We start from the raw sequence: 25,059 nt of genomic DNA, 5'->3' as shown, positions 1-25,059 counted from the left end.
TCCCACGAATTTAAATGTAATTTCCCAGGGAAAGAGGGCCCATTATCATTTAGATAGAAAAAACACTCACAGTTGGGTGGCTCTTTTATTTATTTATTTATTTATTTTTCAGTTTCTTTTCACGACCTTTGTTGTTTAACGCTGCTTCTGTCCTCTTCCAGGTTGGGATTCTCTACTTCCAGCCCAGTGTTTTCCGCTGCATCCTTCTGCGTTGGGTTCGACTGCTGGGTTTCGCTACCGTCTACGGGATGCTGACTCTTAAGTTGTACAGGTACTTCACCCACAGTTCGACACTGTTATCCATCCCTGGAAGCACTTATCAGATTACATTGCATCTGACCTCTTAATCCTTTGATAAAGAGTCCTGTGATGTGTCAAGGCAGCGTGTTTTTCAGCTACTTCATCACCAGGCTATACTGCCTCATTAAGTGGTAAAGTAATTAAGAAAACACGGAGCGCATTGGCCCCAAATGAGCTCCATATTTAACAAAGTTCTGAATGACAGTTGCTGAGAAAAAGACAAAAACAGAACTCAGGAACAGAAAGCATCGCCAGAGGATGCAGTGGAGTGGTGTTGGGGGGGGAGTTCTCCAGCTGTGAATAGCTGTTAATGAAACAGGGTGGTCCACTGTATTTAAAGTGACAGTGATGAAATTCTTCATCTGTGGGCCTTTTTTTGTCAGGTGAATCTGTCAAAATGCGCTAATGGAGATACTGATTAAGAGGATGTGGCTAACACGAGCCGGGGCCCAGTTCACCCTTAGAGGTGCAAGTTAACATATTGCACAGATCAATTTTTGATGGGGGGCTCATTAGTGGAGAGAGCAGTGGACACTTCATCAATGTGCGTGAAGGGCAGAGCCTAAGAATAGCTATGCCGGTGATGTGTTTGAGCAGAGTTTAACTCCACAGTCTGTGGATGTGGCAGGTGGAATAAGTGCTGCAAATGTGATGGCTAGCAGTTTTTTTCTGCTGCGCTGCTTTGCAGGAAGTCAGGAAAAAGTCTTGACATGTCATTTAATCATACCTCAAGGCAAACTTTCTTTTAAACCAAAGTCCTTAAATAAGTTTGCAACATATTAGCATTTTTTAATAAATAGTGTAAAATTTCACCCATTTAGTGAGGTGACAAACAATAAGTTTGCTTTGTTTTTTTCTTTTCTGATCACTCAGCTCTAGGGTTGGGTGATATGTAAAAATTTTCCAACCAACAATCATCAGTCCAATAATCGACGATCGGCGATATATTCGCGTATGCGCAGACTTTTTGATGGGCGGAGCAATGTAATCATGCACGGACTGATTTGCTGTTTACAACACAGAAGGCCAAACATGGATGAACTAATTTCCCCAAAGAATTAGGGCTGTCAGCGTTAATGTGGTCATCACGATTAAAAATTTTAACGCGCTCAACCCATCTGGAGTGCAGAATGAACAAACTTTGGACAAACTGCCTGAAATGTGTTGACAGAGACATTTCAGGGACTTTGACTCAGTCTGTGCTCCAGATGAGTTAATTGTTAATCGCGTTAGTCGTGATTACGGCGCGTTAATGCTGACAGCACTAAAAAAAGTATAAAGTTGGCAATTTTGGATGAAAGAGGTAAACCTAAGGATGTAACCAAAGCGGTGTGCCGCTTGTGCAGACGTATAGTGTGAACAAAGTACTCAAACACGACTAACTTGCATGAGCGTGTACGTGTCCACCATGTGGCTGAGTATCCAAGGCTATCACCAACTTCTGCAGCTCCATCAACACGCATTTGGGCGCAGAATTTAAGAGCGTGCATTTGCTCGCAGATGAAAAAGGGTGCTGTTAAAACAGCGCTGTTATTTTTTTTTCTGTTGACTGCTTCTATTAGTGCCATCATTATTAGCAAACTTACTCATGGGCAAATAAATAAATAAATCGACCTTGTAAAAACGATCACCGATGGGCTCAGCCTATCGTCGATAGTTGATATATTCGTCCAATCGCTCAACCCTACTCAGCTCTTTTTGTAATGTGTAGTAAGTTTAAGGCAGATAAACTGTCTTGGTTAAATTTCATGAACCAATATGGTCGAGAAAATCATCGATTCTGAGCATGTTGGAGCCAGTTCACAGGAAATGGTGCTAATAAAGGTAAATTCATCCATATAAAAAAAGAAATCTTGCTATAACTTTCTACTCTAGGGTTACCTTGTACCAGTGTTTTCAAATGGCTCAACCATCTAATAAAACTATGATTTATGCAGGATAAGTAAGCAAGAGGTTACTAGTGACTGAGAACCATTCCCTTAGATAGAGATTCTGGATCACAGTTAGCCTCACACAGTGAGATGTGCAGGTTTGAAGCAGTGGTTACAATAGATAGCATAAAAGATGGACACAGCCATCATGATGTGATCCAGTGCTTTTGAAGCTTCACTGCTCTCCACATAATACTAGTTCTTTAATCCTGTCTTCCTTCTCTCTCCCCAACCGCCCCTCCCTGAGTCTGGTTCTGCCGGAGGTTTCTTCCTGTTAAAAGGGAGTTTTTTCTTTCCACTTTGGCCAAAGGTCATTTGATTACACATGTACATTCAAGTCCTTCATTGCAGTAATATGACGTATACTTCTCATTTCGCAAGAGACAGCATGACTATACTAATATTTTACTTCAGCATCCACCATCAAGGTTAATTTTTTGCCAGGCTCACTTTTGATCACAGAGTTGACGTCGGCGTTTTCACCGTGTTTGTTTGGACACAGCAGCACATAATAAAAATCCTTTGAAAGGCTGCAATAGCACAGCAGAGAGTTTCAGTTCAGTGACTCCTATTGGCACAGGTGAGTGAAGTTCGTGTCCAAGGAGGAAGATGGGTCACACACTGACCTAAACACTTTGCATACACCCAAGTAGCATCAACAATTTATAGCCTTAACAGCCTGCGTTGTTTATGTTTTTTGGAATGAAACTTTTCAAGGAAATACATCACTTTCTCTTGCATTTTGATTGAAGTGAAGATTTAAGAATGAGTGGGCCCCTTGGGATTTTCTGGTTTTTAAGTGGGCCGCAGCACTCTTGACTTTGGGAATGGCTGCTATAAAGCTTAATAAGAGTCTATGAAAATGGAAATACTAGTTTTCTGTTCAGTATTTATGTCAAACACTTAAAATTAAAGCAAAATAATCTCATATTGTGGAAGCAATATTTTTCCGATGCCATAGACTAATAAACCAGTGTGTAAAGCAGCTGTGATGTATTTTTTGCTTAAAGCTTTTGCATGTAGAAGGTTTCAAATTCTAGCAGATATGGGAAATAAAAAGATAAATACACTCAAGGCACACTGAGTGTAGAGGTATTTCCCTCTCATGGATACTCTGTTTACTTGAAATGACGACAGGCTTACATGAAACTTTGTGAAACAGTCTCAATGTGAGCTTCTCCCTCCACAGGGTGCTGAAGGTGTTCCTGTCCCGTACAGCCCAGAGGATCCCCTATATGACCAGCTGGCGAGTGCTACGTCTGCTGGGCATCATTCTGCTCATCGTCTGCTGGTTCCTGGTGGCTTGGACATCTGCTGTCTGTCAAAACCCGGACAGGAAGTTGGCTCTCATCGAGGTGGGCTACACGCCCAATGGGCTGCAGTTCAGCATGTGCCTCCTGGATCGCTGGGACTATATGATGGCTGTTGGTATGTACCATTACTGCCCTCTGCCTCTGCAGGGCGCTGTGAGTAGATTTAAGTGTGCCGCACTCTGCATGTGCGTAGTGTGGTGAGGAAACGTGGGTTACTTGATGGACACGTGAAATTAAGAAGTGATTTGTTAGGCATGATAGTGATGGGAGTTGAAAGTGAGATGAGGGAAGAATGAGTGATGGGGTGAAGCTGGATGATTAAGACAACTCCCTTCCATGTACATTTGGAAATGTTTCCCAAAAGAAGACATTAATCCTCTCTACTGGTGCTACGCTTTTGGATGCTTTCCTGTGTTGTACACAGGAGGGGAAGGGCAACCAGCAGCAGATGAAGACAGATGAGAAATCAAAGATGCTTTGAGAGCAGCATCTCACTTTGAGCAAGTCTGCATGCTGGTGTATGTCTGCTGACTCAGGCTTCATGAGAGAGCGCTGTGGTCGTTTTAGAGTTCTGGGAAAACAGATGGACCCCCAGCCGGGCCGCCATGCTGCGCTACTGTATACTGAGGACACATTTTCATTCTGTTTATTAGGAGGTAAAAATAGGTTGGCAATATGGATGTGCGGGGCAACTCTGATGCCACCTGAATGCAGCTTATAATTTACACCCACAGAGATGCAATAAATCTTTCAGATTTAGAAATCCACACCTGCATTTGCTCGCAGCAAGAGATATAATTGTAGTATTTTCTGCTTTGCTGTGTTTCTGCGCAGAAACAATCCCATAAAAAATGAGCTCCTATCGAATAAAGACAAATTTTTAAGACCCAAGCATGCAGCAAAACTGCACTTTCAGTAGTTGTTATCATGTGCTCACATGTGCAGGGGTAGAGGACAGTACAGGCACACTGGGATTCTTGTATTAATCTTGTGCAGTCTAACTTTATAAACATAAAAACAGTGAAAAGCAGTTATCAGCAGTCATGGTAAGAGAACACACTTCTTTTGCACACTCCTCTTCCTCATCCCTCACACGGCCTCTTGTGCAAATCACATGCTGGTGCGAGTTAGTTTCTTGTGACACCCATGGCAAGGTTAAATATCATAGAACACAGAAACACTAATTACATTATAGAAATTAGTAAGTGAGTAGTGAGTAGTAAGTATTTTTTAAAAATATTGCACCATACAACCTAGAGAGGTTTCTTTTTCTTCATGTGATATCATGCGTGCACGTTATTCAACATATTGAATATGATATGCTGCACTAAGAAGCTCATTATGATTGCTTTGGTTGCTAGTAGGTTGCCTTGGTCACCTGTAATTTGCAATGAACACCTTGGCTGCAAATACTTGCTAACTACTACCCAAGTGATTGTAGTTAGCAAAAGTGCAACGCAAACTGGAAATGGAGAAGGCTCCCCATCAAAGTAGAAGTTTAAAAGGTGCAGCTTTTATTTTGAAGGAATTGAAGGATTTTTGGTCCCAGTTTCACTAGAAGTGTTCATACACAGGGATGAGTTAATGTCATTGGGTTAGCAGTTCTTTGTCTGCAAATCCTCTGTATAATCGGTTTCACAAAGCCCACTCTAAACTGTATGGAGGTTCATGATAGATTACAAAAAAAGAAAGTTACTGGTAACAGTGAAAGACTGAGTTATATTCTATAGAAGTTATTCTATAGAAGTTATAGTCTATAACAGAATATATGGTAAAAAAAAAAAAAAAAAAAAGAAAAAAAAAGGCTTTGAGGTAGCTAAACTTGTGAATGAAGTCTTTTAGTTGCTAACGTACCAGAAACATTTTTTGTTTAACGCTGTAAAAAAAATAATCACGTACAAAAAAATTAAAAAATCTGCCCATTTTGAAGGATTAATATGCTGGAACTACTGATAAATAATTTACAAATGCTCTGAATAAACCATTAAAAAAGAGTTAGATTTCCCTCGTTGCTCTCACTCGCTATTTTATTTCAGGAAACGGAGAAAACAAATTTATTTCTATTGTTGTCTCGAGTAAATAGTTTTACTTACAAAAATAAAAGTTTGAGATCTAATTATTTAAAAAAAGAAGTCCAACGGACAGGGAGGCGTTTACAGTAATGAGTCACTTTGCAGTGATTGTTGTTCCTATTGTAAGGAAACATGATTCACTTGCCCTCACAGGCAGCAACCTGGCGTGTTTACAGTTGCGGAGCTGGATACCTTGGAAACCTTACGTGAGGCTGCCGCGGAGGTGCACGGGGACTCATTTAATGCCCTGAGAATACAACCACAGCTGTTGCAAATGAGTCTGTCGAGCAGGCCACTTTCCTGTATATGTGTGTTTTACAACCATCTGTGGCAGCTCCATGTGTGCGCTGGAGTGTGAAGTGGCTGGTTGGTTGGTGCCCATGTAAGGAGTGTGTGCCGCATTGAAATGATTTCTTGGCCAGAGCATTCGCTGTGTTTACAGCTTCTTTTTTGTTTTTTCGCTTCCCAGCCGAGTTCCTCTTCCTGCTGTGGGCGGTCTATCTGTGTTACGCTGTGAGGACTGTGCCGTCGGCCTTCCACGAGCCTCGCTACATGGCCATTGCTGTTCACAATGAGCTTGTGCTGTCAGCTATATTCTACATCATCAGGTAAGAGCTCCTCCTCCCAGTGATTTGGCACCATGAGTTGTTTTTTTTTGTTGAATTTAAAAAAAAATGCAAATATATTCTATTGTATTATTGCATCATACCAGAAAATTAGTAAAAGTTATATGAGATAAATAATTTGGTTATAAGGTCAGTGAACTGCCAACATAGTCTCTTGGTTATAGCACATCGAGTAAGCTAGAATGAATCTTAAGGAAATGTCATGACAGAAATCAGAAAGTCTGAAAACCTTCAAACCGCGAACACGTTTTCAATCCCATGAGGTGATTTGATGCAAATTCACACTGGGCAATGCAGAGGCGAAGCCGCATTTGCACAGGTTAAAATTTTTCAACTCAAATTTGCATCATGTTGCAAAGCAAAAACCCATGATGACAATTAGAAACGGAGCTCTAGAGCTCACTTTTATGCAGAGACAGGAAAAATAGATGAAGCCTTGAAGGTGTGCAAAATGGCAAATTTTCCAGCTATCAGTTACATGCCTCCTCATCCTGTTGGTCATTCAATGGTTGGTTGCTTTTGGACAATTCAGCCCTCGGTTGCCTAGGTAACCTTCTAATTTATTTGCCACCCTCTCATATGTCGATCAACATATGTGGGGGTCGCCATTGTTGGTATTTGCTGCATTTGCTCATGCCCACTCACTTCTCCTATTATCGCTTGAAGTTGCTGAACATCTTTGACATTTTATGTTCTCTGATCACCACATTGCTCCGTGTGTGGACCACCCTTAGCTCAGGGGGAAAGTTTTCTTTGCATTTGGTAGCCAGCAGACCAGCAATAGTACGAAAAACATTAAACATGTAGCCTAATCTAATGGATGAGGATAAAAACAGGCTGTGTAAACAGTGCTTATATTTAGAAACCACTTGAAACTGTTAATTACATTCTTTAATAATCAAATCATATTTTAAATGTCACTCAACAGTGCGGCATTTGTACTGCAAATCATTTTACTCATGATGTCAGATTAGTTTGCCAAGTGTTCCTTTCTTTGCAGGTTAGCATCCACACGCTTGTGCTGTACTTCATGGCACATTACTCCAGTGATTATACACTAGCTTGTTCTCTCACAGCCTGCATACAACTGTTCATTTTCTAAATCACATACTGCTGTGTAGCATCTGAGAACAGTTAACTATTGCACATGAGTAAAATAGTAATTATTTATTCAACCAGCTGGTATTTGTGGTGCAGACTAGTGAGGGAAAGGTTGTTTAATCAGCTAGAAGTTTCTTATATGTTATCAGTACTGCATAAGAACATTTTTGGTTTGTGTAAAGTAGTCAGTCTGTTCAGATTCTTGGTACATATGTACAGACCTGGTACAAACCAGCAGCTCTTCTCAGACATTTTGAGGTTACGGCACATAATTGAATTATTCTGCTGCATTTTTGGTTCAGGTTGTTTGTGGTAATGGCAGGAAAGGTACTGCCCTCTTCTGGAAATGGGCAGCAGCAGCTCAAATAATTTAAAGCTACAGAGAGTTGAAGAGAAGAGGGCTGAAACCGAGCAAAATCAATTTATTTAACAAAAATAACCCAAAATGCAAACCAAGAATACAGTGGTGTGATAGAAAAATCTGTGAGGTGTCTTGAAGTGAAACTGGGAAGGCTCTACTCTGGGGTCCAGTGAGACTTGTTAAAGGTGGACATTTAAGTATCAGCAGATACGCAGGTAAACCTGTGCTGTTTGTACAGTCAGGCTGTGTTTTCTGACTCAGCACAGACAATTTTTTGCAGTAAACTCCCCCACCCGTGCTATACTGTAAGAAGCCTACAGCTTACATCATCTGTTATAATGCTATATCCAAACTGACAACTTTTTAAACTGATTTCTATTTATTTATATAATAAATTTGTCTAGAATTTTTACCAAAACACTTTGAGCATCACAAATTATATTCTGTTATACACCATACAATACTGAATTTGGAGCTTCTTTGGGTAATACTCCTCTGTCTTGAAATACGCTCCAACTTTTATTTTATGACTAACACTGATGATAACTGACAGTAACATAACTGACAGGATCCGTTGGAAGAAAAAGAGACACTTTTATTTAAGATATTTAAGATGAAGAAGTGGGTTTTTTTTTTTTGTTTGTTTGTTTTATTTGGATGGCAGTCTGTGTCACTTTTGCCTGACAGCTAAAAGGTGTTGGGTTCAAATCCAGCTCAGGACCTTTCTGTGTGCACACATAAATGGATGTAAATCTCATGAAATAATAAAGGAAGCAAAAGCGAAGTTTAACAAACACAAAAATCAGAACCTTAACACTGGAATAACAGTAAGGCTCGAATCCACCCACATAGCGCTCTAAGCATAGTTACTAATAGATACATTGTGTTCAGCATGCAAATGTTGTCACTTAAATTTGCAAAATTCCCTGTACGTAGTGGCTCCATATTTAATATCATAGTCTGTGTTTAGGTTGTCATTTTGATGTTTATATCCTCCAGTAGATCGCCTGATTTCCGTGTACGCTAGCTCAACTGTTCTGTTCAGCTCGTAGTTAATTTTGATCATAGTGAAATCAGCCCTCTCCCTCCAGTCTACACGTCAAGTAGCTGCAATGTGCAGTTTTAATAAATGAGATGTTTCAGCTGACACTGCCACAGCCGCTCCTAGCTCGAGCCGCCCTAATTGAGAGCTCAGCTCCATCACATTATTCACTAATGAACCATGTCAGGATGATTTTTTTTTCTAAGGCAGCATCAATTACTTGAACTATTGGCAGCTTTATTATCGTTCATTACCAATAAATTGTGCATGATCGATAGTTTACTGGAAGAAATGTGAGTTTTTAAGTGTTCTGATGTCTTTTTGAACATCTGGCTCTTGTGATTGCTTGGCCAGTTCTTTTAACGAGCCTCTCGAGCATTGTTGTGAGGCTTTCCTCTGCAGAAAATGGCCAGATGAGGTCCTTAATAAACTGGAGAACTGCCTGGTGTGGTGGGTTAATTCCATCTAGTTGCCACCTGGGGCTCCAGTGTGCACCGGGGCTAGTTAAAGGCATCCGCCATCCATTTATGTTGCATGAAGAACCTGCTATTTGATCCCATAGTGACCAGTTAAAGCTCAGGCTTCCGTGTTGGCTGTGGTCATCTTCAGGTATAAGCCATGTCCAAGTAAATGGGATGCTGGAATGAAACCGCTGGAGTCGTAGGAGTGGTGGGGATCGCTCAGTGAAATGCTGCAGGCTGAGAGGAGACAGCATGCCAGAGTTATTAAATCCTCATCTGCACACAAACTCATCACAAAACAAGAAGGAGAGAAGACTTCAAAGCTTCGAGACATTTCATATGCTGGACGTTTGCCTTCATTCATGCCTCACAGCTATTACCACAGTAACTGTTTGTTAATTAGCCATTTGCCAACCTCAGCAGCGTAATGAGCCTGCTACATGACATTTGCTTGGTTAGAGGCTCTCCAGTGGTGGAATTAGCATCTAACAAGACATGCCTTCATATCCTTAGTGCACATGAGGTCTCACTGTGCTGAAAGCCTGTTAGTTCGTTCTAAATAACAGGCTGGAGCTACTCCTCTCACCACTGTTGTTTCAGATGGTAATTATCTTATTTTCCTCCAACTGCTGCAGCACAGCTAGCCTAGTGTGTTCCCGTCTGATGTACACATAGACTGAATCTTTTGACCAGATGAAGGTCACTCCTTTTTATTGTGAATCCAATTGAGCGGATGAGGAAAATATTGTGTCCTTGCTGGCATGAGGATCACCCAAGTGGAACACTGCAGGAGTGCATTTGACGACTAGACAGACACTGCTGCTAAATCTGCTGCGCTGGTGGTAGCTTTCTCTCCCGCATCCATCTGTATCCAAGAGCTTTGATGCAGGTTTCACTTCAGTTAGTGAATGAACACTTTAAAGTTGATGAACTATAATAAAGACGTGTCTTTGTGTCCAAATACTTTCCTGGTTTATGTGATGAGATTTAGCAGGTTGAATAGTGATGCTGAACAGCTTTATAGATATATCAGAATATAAGAAACTGAAATCCTATCGGCAGTCAATGAAATTGACTAACATCAGCTTCACATCTGGATGTCTGTCTTTATTTTTACAGGTTCACTCTTGCTCCTGAGCTGCATCCAGACTGGATGCTGCTCCTGTTCTTCACCCACACTCACCTAACTGTCACTGTCACCCTGGGTCTTCTACTCATTCCTAAGGTAACCATTTCAATGTATGCAATACATTCACAAATGTATGGAAAAGATGGGTGTAGTATCTAATTGAATTTAAGTTTATTTATATAACGTCAAATCCCAACAACAGTCGCCTTATGACGCTTTATATTGCAAAGTAAAGACCCTACAATAATAATTGTAGTTTGTGAACGATCACTGTGAGACCTCAGTTTCAGCAGCTCTGAATCACAAGCACCCCTCCATGCTCACAGAGTAGCAACTTGTATAGATTTAGTCTATGAGGTTGCCCTAAAAAAGTCGCTAGGGTGAAAAAGTATATTCACCAACCAGGTAGTGAGTAGTTACTGGAGGTTACTTTACTTGTTACTTTGTGTTGTAATAAAAACCTGCTTGTGATTGCTTTGGTCGCTAACAGATTGCCATAGATGAGTCAGTGTCTTGCATGCAAACTATGGTCAATTTTGGCAAACTGCTAGCGATCAATGAAATCGCAAGGTTTTTGGTGCAGCAACCGCTCGGCAACCAGCTGGGGTATATGCATTTTTCCAAAGGTTGCTATGGAGTCGCTGACTGGTCTCTTGACTTATGTGACTGGGGCCTAAAATAGTGTGTACTCATAGAACAAATCAGCAGTAAGCACTCTGAGTATCTGTTGGGCTTATTTCCAGTTTTAGATGTCATGCTCCCTAGGTCAGCTAGCCTTAAAGTTCTTATTAGTTCAAGTTTAAGCTCCAAAACTTTACAGTAGCGTTCCTCTCCAGTTGAAAACATCTACCTACCAGTTTTGTATAAAAAGATACCTTTTCTCGTTGACTTTTTCAATATTGGATCATTTTCCAACTGCGCCTTTTTTGAAGACTATTTGCCCTTATTTTATTTTATTTTATTTATAGTATGTATAATTTAATTTTCTAAATTGTTTTTAAGTAGCTTCTAGCTTTCTTTTACTCAGACTTTTAATTGTTGTCTTATTTTATAATTGCTTGCTGTGCAGCACTTTGACAGTATGCAAGAGAGGTGAAGAAGAGAGTGCAGGCAGGGTGGGGTGGTTGGAGATGAGTGTTGGGGGTGATTTATGTCTGAGGGATAGCAGCAAGAGTGACAGGGAAGGTTTACAAAACAGTAGTGAGAATGCTATGATGTATGTTTCATGGCATTGACATTGGCACTGACAAAAACAGGAGGCAGAGCTGGAGATGTTAAGACTTTCATTGGGACATAATTAGAAATGACTACATCAGACAGACAGCTCAAGTTGAGCAGTTTGGAGACAAAGTTAGAGGGGCAAGACTGGTTTGTGCAGAGGAGAAATAGTGGATTATTGGATGGTGAACATGGATCTGGCAGGCAGGAAATGCAGAGGGGTGATGTGATAGAGGAGGACACTAGAAATAGGGTGAAATGGAGGAAGACAATTCCCTGTGGACACCCCTAAGGGAAGGAAAGAAGAAGAAGGAGAAGAATCTGTGCAGCACTTAAGTATCATTTAAATGTTCTACTGTATATGAGTAAATTGCCTTAACTTGGCCATTCAACTTGCCCCCACTGGCCCAGATTTAAAGCACTTCTCCATTGGCTTCACCTTTCATATGTAGCCTGTGCTTATATGCTGCTTTACTTGTAATTTAGCTCCTTTGGTATTAGATGCTGTCCAGGATTTAGGCATTTCCAATTTAAGATATTGTTAATATTGTTGTTTTTATTCTTACTTTTTATTTTATTAATTATCTTTCATGGTGGTCTTTATTTTCATCAGTAAAATATAATGTTTTATATTTGCTATATAGACACGTAAATACATAGTAATGCACTAAAGAACTGTTTCCATCTTCTTAAATAATGTTAGGTTAAGTAAGTAAGCTATATATGTATATTGTGATTTCTGCATTATTTGCCTTTCCTTGCTTAAGAAATGTTATGGAAACAATCAGTGTTGACCAATTTTACCGCCCTCCATCAGTTCCTGTTTGCTGGCACCCACATGAGAGATGATATCGCGTCTGAGGCCTATGAGGACGAGTTGGACATGGGTCGCTCTGGATCGTACCTCAACAGCAGCATAACGTCAGCATGGAGTGAGCACAGCCTGGACCCTGAGGACATCAGGGTGAGGGGTGTTTCCACCAACTTTTACATTTCCATTGTGTACCTTTTGAATCCTCCAAAAATACTGAGCCATGGCAGTTTTTTATTGCAGACACCAGACGAAATGGGCCATCTCAATTCTATTAATGGCTGTGGCATAAGGTCTTGCGACAGCCTTTGGGAAAAACGTGCCAACGTGAGCAGAGATATCTGTTTGTCTGTTAGAGCTGAAGAAGTCTCTCTACCAAAATATTTGGGTACCTTAAGCCTATAATGTAGAGGAGGGGGTTTTATGGTGACATCCAGGTGTTTGAGAGCATTCACTGTCACGGAGAGAAATGCAGATTGAAATCCAACTGATTCAGGATCTGAGCTTAGAGGCTGTTTCAGACCTAACACTAAAAAACACTCCGTTTTCTTATTTGATGCTGTCCTAAACTGTCCCGTCTTTGCTTTTTTTCAGCATGTGATACTCTGTAATGCATTATTTAAAAACTGTTTGTAGTCACGTGTCATTAGGTAGTACTGCATGTTTTCTGTGCAGCAGATTGTGTGCTTTTCTGTAGCAGTGTTTGAGCGCGACCTTTGTTTGTTTGTTTTTTTTATTTAGCCAGGTTATTGTCTTTAAAAAAAGACTTATAACTTTGTATCTGTCTTATCATTGATGTGTAGGAAGAGCTGAAGAAACTGTACTCCCAGTTGGAGATTTACAAAAGGAAGAAGATGCTAGCAAACAACCCTCATCTCCAGAAAAAGCGAAGCTCTAAGAAAGGGCTAGGTCGCTCGCTGATGAGGCGCATCACAGAGATTCCCGAGTCCGTGCATCGCCAGTGCAGCCGTGAAGAGAAGGAGGTGGGAGAGCATGGCAGCAATCGTAACAGCATCTCCATGCTGAAGAAAACCCCCTTGGATACGACTCACCCAGCAAAACCAGCGAAGGAAGAGACACTGAAGAACAAGGTGTTCTCCCTGAAGAAGTCACACAGTAGCTATGATCACGTCCGGGACCAAAATGAGGACTCCAGCAGCACTGTAAATGATAAGATTGATGAGAACACAGCTGAAGGGTCCCTCCTGGATACACTTATGGGCAAGAAGCTGGTCAAGAAGACATCCAGTGAGAACATAAACGCCCCCAGTGAATCTACAGAATCAGTTCCCTTGGTATGCAAGTCAGCCAGCGCCCATAATCTCTCTGCAGACAAGAAACCAATTCATCCTAGAGCCTCCATGCTGCAGAAGTCCCTCAGTGTCATTGCTAGTGCCAAAGAGAAGACTTTGGGCTTGACTGGAAAGACCCAGGGTACAGAGGAAAGCAATAAGAAGAGTCAGCCAAAGAGCAAAGACACAAAGGCAAATGTAGAGCCAGAAAATGAATGCCAGCCCAAGATGATTATCAGCCAGTCAGTCGAGTACAAACAAAGCACCACAAAAGGCATCATCATGAAACAGCCAGTTAGTGGCAGCCAACCGACAATCTGCTCCGACCCCATTAAGGGAAAAGACCTCTATGATCTCTCAGAAGTATGCCCCTGGGAGGTGGAAGATCTCCCAACTCCATCTGAAAATAAGGTTCAAAAGCATGTATCTATTGCACCAAAGGAAACCACAACTGTTCATGGAGGTAGCACGAAAGGAGCCAAGTCTCAGAAGCAGAAAGTTTCTGATCATTCTCCATCCAGCGGCAGGCACCCAAAGGAGATTCAGAGGTCATCGGCTATTCGAGCAGAGGTGTGCCCATGGGAAGACAGAGGTGAGAGTCAAGCCAGTCAAGTGGAAGCATCGAAGCAATCGGTGTCTCAGTCTAAAGCCCAGCAGCCTCCCTCTTCAGTTGAAAGCTCCAGAACACATCGGGCAGATGTTTGTCCCTGGGACTTCGATGAGCTGAAAAAACCAACAGAGTCAGCTCACTCACCAGACGTGACAAAGCAGAAAAAGGGAACCTCTCCAATGGATGTGAGAGATCCACCTAAAGGATCACTACAGCCACTAATATCAAAAGTCGACGTCTGTCCATGGGAATTCGACAACAGTGCAGCTGCTCCAAATTCAGAGAGGATACCCAGCCCCTCACAAGCACCCAAAACCAAGGAGTCCCCTTCTAAAAAGAAAGGGCCCCCTTTCACAAGAACAGTTGACCAAGAAAAATCAAAAGACACTGATGATGAGAAAAGCAGAACAAAGGTGAAGGACAAGAGTAAATCTTCAGAGAAACATGTCGGCCAGCAAAAAATGGCCGAGGTCTGCCCGTGGGATGTAGAGAGTCACCAGGAAATGCTGCTGGTAGAAAAAAGGAAAAGCGCTAATGTTGGAGCAGCCAAAGAAAAGCAGGTGGAAGTCTGTCCGTGGGATTTTGAGGAAAAAACAGGTACAGACAAAAGTGCTTCTGCAGTGAAACAGAGCAAACCAACTCCTAAAGGGGGGCCTGTAGGTGCTGCTAAAAAGGCAGATGTTTGTCCCTGGGACTTTGAGGATAGTACGTCGAGCAAGAAAGCATGACACTCAACCTTAATGGACCACTGATATATTATAATTATCGATGTATACTTTTTTTCCACTTTGAAATCGTTAAATATCACCTTTTACTATTAGTACGGTGACTTGGAAGCAAAGTTGATCCACAAGTTGCCTTCCTTTCCAAGTTTTTGTTCCTGTTTTATCTATTTTGGAAAAAAGTGAAATCTACAAAAAAAAAAAGTCATGATGAGCATTCCAGATTATTACAGGAGACTCCTGAAGAGAAATTGTAGACTAATTATGCAACTTTTAATTCAGTCTTTTCACTTCATAAGCAATGTTAAACATCCATGTTCACCATGTCAGCTGTTCTTACATTTCTTTTGCTATGATTAGTTCTTGGACGAGACTGTAGAGACAAATATTGATGTGTATAAACAAGAAAGTATAAAATTAAGGTTGAATTGCATAACAGGGAAAGTGAAAGCCAAAGAACAAGTGAACAGTTGCAAAGAGGGATGCAGGTCTCGAAGCTCTAAAGTTAATTTATTAGTTTTTGTCCTTGGCGTAGGAAAGAAATCAGTCTATAGCACTTTAGCCAATTTCACAAATTAAGAACTGAGGACAGGTTATGTCCGACTTGTACATTTTGTCTTCTTATTTTCAACCACATGGCATGATATCACACACAATATAACACACTGACCAAACTCAGACATGTTTTGTTTGTTTGTTTGTTTGTTTGTTTTTTGTTTAGATCTATTTAATTGTAGTTCTCGGCAGATTAAAATGCTTCCAAGTCTGCGGAGATGTACTGTATGTGCCTATCTAACTAGCATTGTCTTGTATCAGTCTGAAGAGAAGCGAGTGTCTTCTTCTTCAGCATTTTGTGATGGTGAATTATATAAACAGCATGCACAGCCAGGTATCGAGAGTAGATGAAGCCTACCGGTTTGTCTACTAAAACAGTTAATGTGTTGGCAAATCTATAATGTTGTTTTCAGTTCACTTTTTTGAGACCCTGTTTTATAGTTTCAAAAGCTAAAGGGTGATATTTGAGAGCAGCGTTAACATGAATGTGTCAGATATGTTCACATATGTCAAAAGTAGTGAAGGAAAAGTTATTTGCACCAGCTTTGTGTATGAATCCAGCTTGGATCTTTGTCTTGCACCAAATGTGAGTAAGTGTGTGCCTGAGGATGCAATATTTAAAGGACAAATGAGATGCAGAAAAATTTGCAGAAGATCTGTTCTTGCCTTTGTGTTTACCGTCCTACTGCCTCAACGTAAAAAAAGGAAAGCAACTTCTATTACACAATAACAGAAGCATTCTGGGTAATTAAAACTTGGGTTCTGTATAATAGTTGTGGCCACTAAAATTTGCCAGATAGTCCCACAGGTTTTTAAGGAGACTTCTGGCTTAGCTAAAACTGTCCGGAAGTTATTACTTAGTCTGGATAATCATCCATCAAAATTAAACAAATTAACATGCTATGCATCTTATAGTCTAATGTAATGGCCTAAAAGCTGATATGGTTTCCGAAAGAGACTCAGGCGCAGGCCAGGGTATTCCTTTAAGCGAAGAACAGTGCGTTTATTCACAGTGAACACAATCACCAAGTGGCTATATACAACGTGCAGGGGAAACGGGTCCGGGTCGCCAGGGTCCGTGGGAAACAGGGTTAGGGGGAAGGGTGCTCCACACTTTCTGCACAAAAGTTCCTCCTCAGTCACTCCTCTCAGAATCCGGTTCCAAAAACGATCTAAACACAAAAGGTCGGGTTAGCGGGATAATAACAAAAGGCTTTCAATATACAGGTTGGCAGATACACAAGTTTAACTGACGCTGATAGCTCAACGATCCAGCGAAGACTAGTGCAGACTCGCCATCTAAGTAGTGCAGTAATCAGCTGGGATCAGCGGCCGGTGCGGTGATGAGCAGGTGTGTGGGCCAGCAGCGGGAGCCCGCAATGAACGTCGCCGCGGCAAGAGAGAGAGCGAGAGAGAGCAAACAAACCACAAACATATTGCCCAATAGAGGGTCGACCAGCGGGGCTCAGGGACCATGACAAAAGCAAAAGATACCCTGTTTGAAAATGAAGGAGACACTAATCGCTTTTGGGTCATGTCAGGAAGGGCAGCTAGCATAAAGATCGAAAACGTGGAGATCCATGCTGTAGCAACAGAAAGTAACTTTTAGTCAAAGAAATGAGCTGCCTGAAATGCTGCTGTGCCTCTGGGACCTCGTTTTTCATGGACATAGCTACTTTTTCTGGATCTTGCAGCGATAGATGACTTTGTTAGCTACACTTGTGTGCTACACTGCACTTGAGCCCACTATGTTTAAGTCAGTCAATCCCTTGAGAATATTGAAAATGCCCAACTTTACAGTGTGCGAGTGATCTGACAAATATTATAGATTATGATGCATTTCAATGTAAAGAGTCTATGCAAGAGGTCTGTACAACAGTTGTAATGAGTAAAATGCTGGTATGTTTTTGTTTAGAATGGGGAAAATCTGTGATTTAAGTGACTGAACATAGTATGATTGTGGTTGTCGGATGAGCTGGGATGAATATTTCAGAAACTGTTGGTTTGTTAATATTTTCTCACATTCCCGCTCTAGAGTTTACAGAGAATGGTCCAAAAAAAGAGAAAAATATCCAGTGAATGGCAGTTCTCTGGGCAAAAATGACATTTCTGATGTGAGAAGTCGGAGGAGAATGGCCAAACTACTTGGAACTGATAGGAAAGAAAGAAAAATACTTATAACCACTTGTTACAAGCAAGGTATGCAGAAGAGCATCTCTGAACCTTGAAGCCAATGAACTATAGCAGGAGAAGCCTGTCCTAGATGCTATTTCTGTCAGCTAAGAACAAGAAACTGAGCCTATTTCACATTGACTCACCAGAACTGGACAATAGAAGACTGGAAAAATATTGCCTCTGGTCTAAAAAGCCTCAATTTCTACTCCAACATTTGCATGGTAGGGTTAGAAGTTGGAGTTAACAACACAAAAGCATGGTTCAATTCTGTATCAGTGGTTCAGGGTGATGCTGGTGGTGATGTAATAGCTTGGGGGATGTAGGCCTCTAATACAAATTCATCACCGTTTAAATGAAACAGCCTACCCCAGTATTGTTGCTGATCCTTTTATGATCAAAGATAGCTGCTCCCCGTAGGCTAACGCAAACCTCAAATCATCTCAAATGGTTTCTTGACCATTACATTAAGTTCACTGTACTCAAATGGCCTCCACCAAACCTTAATCCAATAGCGCACCTTCCAGTGGTGAGATTCACATTATGGATGCGCAGCTGACAAATCTACAGCAACTGTGTGATCATGCCACTATGAACCAAAGTCTCTGAGGAATATTTCCAGGACTTTGCTCGCTAGTACCAGGTTGGGTTAGTTAAGGTAAGTTGATGACTTATACCTTCATCCTCACTTCCACATGTGGTTCTTTCTGGCTCCAAAAAAAAAAAGAAATCCCAACAGCAGCCGAAATGCCAAACTCAACTCTTCATCAGTGATGTCATGTTGTTCACATCCATCTTTAGTGTTTCAAAGTCTATGGTCTAGTGAAGATTAAGCATACTTGCGTGCATCAAGTCTGAAATCTGCAATATAGGAAACTCTGGACACAGACAGAGATGAATGAAGGTTCATCAAGTATGATCCTATCTAAATGATAGAAACAGTGGCCATAACTTCCAAAATAAAATCTAAGTTTTTATTAACTGGATAATGGAACTGTCATTGAATGATGTGAAATACTGACAATAGTGTGACCTTTTATATTTAAAGGTTAAGCACTGCTGCAGTTTTTCTTTGCATCTCCATATTAGGCGTCATTTCAACTTAAATACAAATCAGACTGAACCCCCATTTGTTTATCAACCTAATAAGTTCATAATTAAACTTAGCATGGTAGTTATCAAATAATAATCTGACTAAATCTTTTAAAGGTTTTGAGATGTGCTGTGTTTTGTATCAAAATGTCTAAATAGTCACCATAAACTATCAAAGTGAAAAAAATACCCCCATTTATATTTGCAGTTGTGTATCAGTAAAGCATCCACAGTGCATTATGGTATCTTGTGAGAATTACTGATTGTAATTGTCTGTGTTCATGTCAATTTCCCCAGAACCCATTAGGGGTTGGTAACGACTATGATTCAGGCCAGTACCCATCGGTGAGTTTTCTTGAATTACTAAATTTCTTTGGCACGACTCAAATGAAAACAATCCAGCAACTGATATGATTTTCTGAGAATTACCTCCACCTCCAGCCTGTGGGAGGTGTCAGAGAGCACTGATTGATTGCAATCCTTTGATGGATCCTTGTGATCTTTATGAACCAGATGTTAAGCGTCATCTATCATCTGAGTCAGGATTTTATTGCATGAGTACAGCGACATTTGAAAAGCCCCTTCTTTATTTAAACCTAACTTTGGAGTCACTGCCATTTTCACTGAACTCAAAGAATAACCTGCTGCCTCTTTTACTGTCACTGTAGGAAAGTTATTTCAAAATGGAAAGATGTGTTTGTTTCATATCTGAAAGTGAAATGGAGCGAATAGAGGCTCCACGATTTTGGTTGAATTTAATCCCAAAAAGAAAAAGAACCAAAAACAAGCAATATGTTAGCATTTTTAACAACAGAGGGAATTTTTATGGTGTCATTTATGTTGATTTTAAAACTAAACCCCAAAAAATGACAGTGCAACATCCCAGCACTAAATGAAGTCACTGTTTTATGTAACTTTGAGTCTACTTTTTTAATTTACAATAGCGTGCTTGCTGCAGGAATTCTCAGTTCTGCCAGTCCATAGCTGTATGTGTATTAAACAGTGTGATACATAACCAAGTGTTTGTTACTGTCCGTCTCTCTGGAATTCATCAATGAGTCTGTGAGTATTTGAACCTCAGCCATTTACTCGGGTGTGAAAATCCAAGACCATTGTTCTTGTACCACGCCGTGTCCCGTAGCTTCTTTGTCCTCCAACTGGGTCGTCTCTACCATGGTGCATTTTTGTTGGTTAGCTGCTTTCATTTAAACCTGACTTCTATTCTCTTGTGACCAAACAAAGTCACACGAAGGCAAATACAACTACTACTATCGCTACTACTACTACTACTCAACGCTGTAACGTCGTAAATCTTGCTCTTGTGGCTTCTGCATGAATTCAAGAAATTAGTAGGACCGATGTTTCACTGCCCTTGATAGAACAAAAAAAAAATAAAGAAAAGAAAAGAAAAAATTGATCTTTTATGGACTGTTACAAGTTGTATAGTGAGTGATACTGTCTCTAACCCACTGTATTGTGCTTGTTATAACTATTGCTCTATGACAAGCTTATAGCATCAATATATGGGAATATTTGGTAGATTTATATTGTGTTATATTGTGATAGCATGTACATAAAAGATACCTCCTCTGCAATAAATATTTATATGAAAATTAACTGTGCGTTCTCCTCTGTTTCCACTACAATGCTTCAGATCCTACAGGAAGACAGTCCCGTGATGCATTTCTGCTTATAATCATGCCTGTCTCAGATTGATTTGCTTATTCTTTGTGCAGACATACAGTTGGAGAAAGTCCAGCCTTTAACGACCTTGTGCATCATAACCACTTTAGAGTATGTGCTTCTTGGCGACTGCCCTGAAATGCTTTTATGGCTCATTGTGGTCTTTTTGGATGAAGATCAATGGACATTCTCTACACGAAGCAGGACACAGAAGATTATATCAAATGCTGACTCCAGACCCCTGAAGAAAAACCGAGTGCTGTTATTTTCCTATTCTGAGATAATTATCCGCCAAGGTGAAATTATTTCATACCCAAGCCAAAGGGAAAACCTGCTCTGTTAATACTGTTTAAAGCAACATAAAATCATAGCATTCAATGAAATATCAAGTGTGTATATGCACATGCACATGCAAATACAGTATCTAAGGCTAAACAGATTATGTACAATTGTAATGAGTCTTCAGGAATGGTTCTTTAGGTCTCTTGAAGGCCTTTTTCTTGGATGTCCACTGCCTTCTGTTCTGTTCTCTGTCAAGATGATCCTATACTGCTTTAATTTTGAGGTTTGGCCTCTGGGGAGGTCAGTCAATGACTAATAGTGTTCTATTGTCTGTTTTTTCCACCAAGCTCTGCTTTTACTGCAGTGGCAGTTTGTTTGGGATCATTGTCTTGCAGGAAAATGAAGCCATTGCAGTTAAATGCTTTCCAGATGATATTACATGGGGAATCAACATTTGGCAGTGCTTTGGTGTGTTTAAAATTCAGTTTTGACAAAATCCCCCAACACCACTTATTAAAATACAGCCCCAAACCAGGACAGAGTCTCCACCGTGTTTTATAGGATGTACACACTCATGGTTACTGATGGTACGTCTCTCCTGACTTCCTTTGTGCACACTGACAATGATCTGAACCAAAAATCTCACAATAAGGTCCATAACAACATAATATTTTCAATCCAGTTCTTTTGTAATTTTATATATCTCGAGCTTTTCTTCCTTAAGAATGGCTTCTTAACTCTTGGGCCAACCTACTACTGAGACTATTTCTGATGAGTCTTCAGTAAACAGCAGATGGATCAGCTGAAAGGCCAGATGCAACAATCGGGCCCTTTGAAATCTTTAGTGGATTTCTTAAGGACATGACTTTCTGATACTTTCAGATCTGCTGTAGATATTTTTTAGGCCTCCCACTTCTTCTTTTGTCCTAAACTAAACTAAACTGTCCAATTTACTTATTTATTTATTTATTTTACAGTTTTTAGGGATGTGCTGTGCACCATGCAAAAATGCACAAGGTTTTCAGCTAGTAACTCTTTATCACCTCGTGCAAAAATACTGCCTTTCCAATTGTGTTATCTTAGGCATTTTTCATAGATTCGACTGAAGAAATGGGACTAAATCACGTGTCTTTGTGACAGGCTGCTGGTAACAAAGTGTCTTAAGATACCATTAAAAGTTCTTTGCTAAGTTGACTGTTATGTGTAGACATGACACTGGTTCATCTCTTTAGTTCGGTGCATTTATTATGCTTGAATGATTCATAGGTCAAGGTTAAGTGGCTTAGTAAACAAAACAAAAATCCTCTGAAATGGTCCGTTGCAAGCACTGGACTAAAAGTGAGTGAAAGCCAATGTGCATAGAAACTTTTATGTTCACAAAGGATGGAGAACTCTGGCTGTATGGAAGAAAAATATGAAGAAATGAGGGCTGACTCTAGACTACAACAGTTTTGTACATCCCTTTATACATAAGAAGAGATGCAGTCAGATATCAGTGAAGAAGGCTAAGCATTGACTGCTCTTTAAAGAGCATTTGCAGAGCCTTTCTAATAAATACAAGATCAATACAGGCTGCTACAGGGAACTAACATTGAGAAACATTAGAGCAGAAAAGAACTAACTATGATAAATAACCTGTGATGTGCTGATACTGGATAAATGGAACTTGATGCTCCATTTAATATTAATTATGGTTAGAAAGCAGTTTGAGTCATCTGAGGATAACATAAACAATATTGAATGCACATGTTGAGATAATGAGCTTTTCTATATCTAGATTCTTTTCTTAACACTTTTACCCAGAGTGTTATTATATTTTTTTCATCGTGGTTTCAGGTACTCATATTTTCTTTCTTTCCTGTTTGTTTATTCTTATTGTTAGCAACAGTAGAAAGCTATTGTCAGGGGCTGAGTGTGTGACCCAGCATTTTGAGTTTATTTTGTATTTTTGATTCCTCGTATTTCATTGGAATTATGTTAAGTTGTGATAACAGGTTCTTGTGTTATTATTAGTTAGAGTTTAGTTGAGTTTTAGTCTAGGTTATGTTGCACCTATGTCTCCGTGTTTGTGAGTCTTTTCCTGTCGTCTGTGTTAGTCTATCATGTATTTCTTGTCTTTGTGTTTCATGTTGTCAAGCATGTGTTATCATGTCTACGTCTCTCCATGTTTCCTGTTTTATTTTGAAACTCTTGCATTCAAGGTGTTTTGTTTTACTTCCTGGGTGGCGTCGTGTTCATTTGTGTCAGCTGTGTCTCCCTAGGTGTTTCCATTTCCCTCATTACCCTCTCTCCTGACTTCTTCCAGAATCAGAATCAGAAAGACTTTATTTATCCCCAAGGGGAAATTAACATATAACAGTGACTAAAAGTGAATAAAGTGTCGGTAGTATAAAAAGAGTGTAGAGTAGTTTATGTTTCTGGTGTGGGAGATGTTCTTATCGGCTGGAGTTAAAAAGCAGGGTGGCTTTGGGGACAAAGGTGGCTCTCCTCCTCTCAGTCCTGAAGGAAATGCAGCGGAGGCATCGTCCAGAGGGGAGCCATTGAAATGCGGGGTGAAGAAAGTGAGAGTTGTCATTGATGATTTTGGCTGCCTGTCTTTGGGCCTGTTGGCTGAAAACCTGTGCCAGAGTTCTGACAGGCAGGCCAATGATTTTAGAGCACACTGATGAAGTGTGCTACAGTCTGTTCCTGTTCTGAACGCTGAGGGAGTGGAGCCAGCAGGTGATGGAGAAGGTCATGATGCTTTCCAGGAAGGCATAGTAAAAAGTCATCATGATGGGTGTGCTGACTCCAAAGGAGTTGAGTTTCCTAAGGAGGTATAGCGGTTGGTGGCACCTCCTGAGAATCTCCTTTGTGTTGGCAGAAAATTTCAGGAGGTTGTCAAAGATGGTACCCAGGTATTTGTACTCCTCAACTACATCCACTGGCTTCCCGTGGATGGTGGTGGTGACTGAAGCAGCCAGATCCCTCTGCCTACTGGAGAAGGTCACCACCATCTCTTTGGTTTTGCTCACGTTCAGTTCAAGTTTAGAGCTGTCACGCCACTCTACAAACTCCTGCAGAGCGTGGTGTTGTGAGGGGCCTGACAGCAGTGACAGGAGAACTGTGTTGTCAGCATATTTAACCAGGTGACAGTTGGGCTGTGTGGATCTGCAGTCATCAGTGGAGAGGATGAAGAGCAGGGCGGAGAGCACACAGCCCTGGGGGGAGCCAGTGGAGGTGGAACGGAGACCGGAAAGAGAGTTGTTCACCCGAACTTTCTGAGTCCTGTTGGTCAAAAAGTCCAATATCCACAGTATTAGCTCATCATCCAGGTGAAATTGGGTGGAAAGCTTAGCGGCCAGGATATGAGGCTGCAGAGTGTTGAACGCTGATGAGAAATCAGCAAACAGAAGTCTGTCGGAGGAGTCAGGGAGCTCCAGATCTTTGTGGATGGAGTCCAAGATGAAGATTTTTGCATCATCGACACCTCTGCGTGCACGGTAAGCAAACTGGAATGGGTCCATCAGGGGGTCAGTTGTTCTTACAATGTGCTGTTTTATGATCTTCTCCATGGCCTTCATCACCAGGGAGGTGAGGGCCACAGGACGAAGATCATTCAGAGACTTTGGGTTGTTTCTTTTGGATATGGGGATGACTGTCGAGTGTTTCCACAGCTGGGGGACAGTGTGACTGTCAATTGAGTGTTGAAATAGAGTCCGAAACACACTTCCTAGTTGCCCTGCACAGTGCCTCAGAACAGCATGAACCAATTCAATTCTCACATTTGGATTTATCCCTCCATAGGACCTGTTGCCACTTATTTTCAGTTTCCTCAAATATTTTAAGGACATGAGTTTTAAAGCTAGTAGTTCTTTGGGAATCACATTGCTGATGTTATTGCAACAATACTATTTAATGCCTGCCAAACTGTTACCTTTGGCATTTTTCATAGACTCTGTTACTAGCAGCTTGTCACAAGAAGATTATAATGTATTATTTTTTATAATTTCTTTAACAAAGCATCTGAAAACATAACTTAAAACTGGTTCTTTGCTAAGTTGTCTGTTATGTATAGACAGTGAACAGCACATGAATCACAGCCTTTCGTGGTAGGGGCATGTGTGTAGAGATGGACGGCGGCTGAGAGGAGGCGAGACGGGAGATGAGCGGAAGATGATGGCTTGGCACAAGCCAAAGTATACTCTGCTGCTGACTCATCCATCTTTCAGACGCAGGAACAGCTGAGGGAGGGTCGGAGGGAGGGTGGGGGTGGTGGGTAGTGGGAGGGGGAAAGACACTGAGGA

The 25,059-nt window shown here is 40.9% G+C and overlaps 1 protein-coding gene and 1 pseudogene across 2 annotated transcripts in view; one reads left to right on the top strand and one right to left on the bottom strand.

Annotated features, from left to right (window-relative positions):
• Window positions 1–20,425, top strand: part of gpr158a (G protein-coupled receptor 158a) — a 98,651-nt gene extending 78,226 nt beyond the window's left edge. Inside the window, exons 6-12 of one of the 2 annotated variants that reach the window (XM_084939713.1) lie at window positions 162–271; window positions 3,421–3,659; window positions 6,086–6,224; window positions 10,327–10,432; window positions 12,372–12,518; window positions 12,609–12,692; window positions 13,169–20,425. In XM_084939713.1, coding sequence (XP_084795839.1) covers window positions 162–271; window positions 3,421–3,659; window positions 6,086–6,224; window positions 10,327–10,432; window positions 12,372–12,518; window positions 12,609–12,692; window positions 13,169–14,995 — 2,652 coding nt within the window. In that variant the 3' untranslated portion in view covers window positions 14,996–20,425. The remainder of the gene's footprint in view (window positions 1–161; window positions 272–3,420; window positions 3,660–6,085; window positions 6,225–10,326; window positions 10,433–12,371; window positions 12,519–12,608; window positions 12,693–13,168) is intronic. The other variant, XM_084939714.1, reaches the window with a different exon arrangement.
• Window positions 20,426–23,819: 3,394 nt separating this feature from the next.
• Window positions 23,820–24,606, bottom strand: LOC146380548 (uncharacterized; annotated as a pseudogene).
• Between the last annotated feature and the right edge of the window lie 453 nt (window positions 24,607–25,059).

The sequence above is a fragment of the Perissodus microlepis genome, chromosome 9 (genome assembly GCF_051167445.1).
Source record: "Perissodus microlepis isolate ML-2025 ecotype Zambia chromosome 9, ASM5116744v1, whole genome shotgun sequence".
NCBI classification, from domain to species: domain Eukaryota; kingdom Metazoa; phylum Chordata; class Actinopteri; order Cichliformes; family Cichlidae; genus Perissodus; species Perissodus microlepis.
This window is presented reverse-complemented; position numbering and strand designations above follow the sequence as displayed.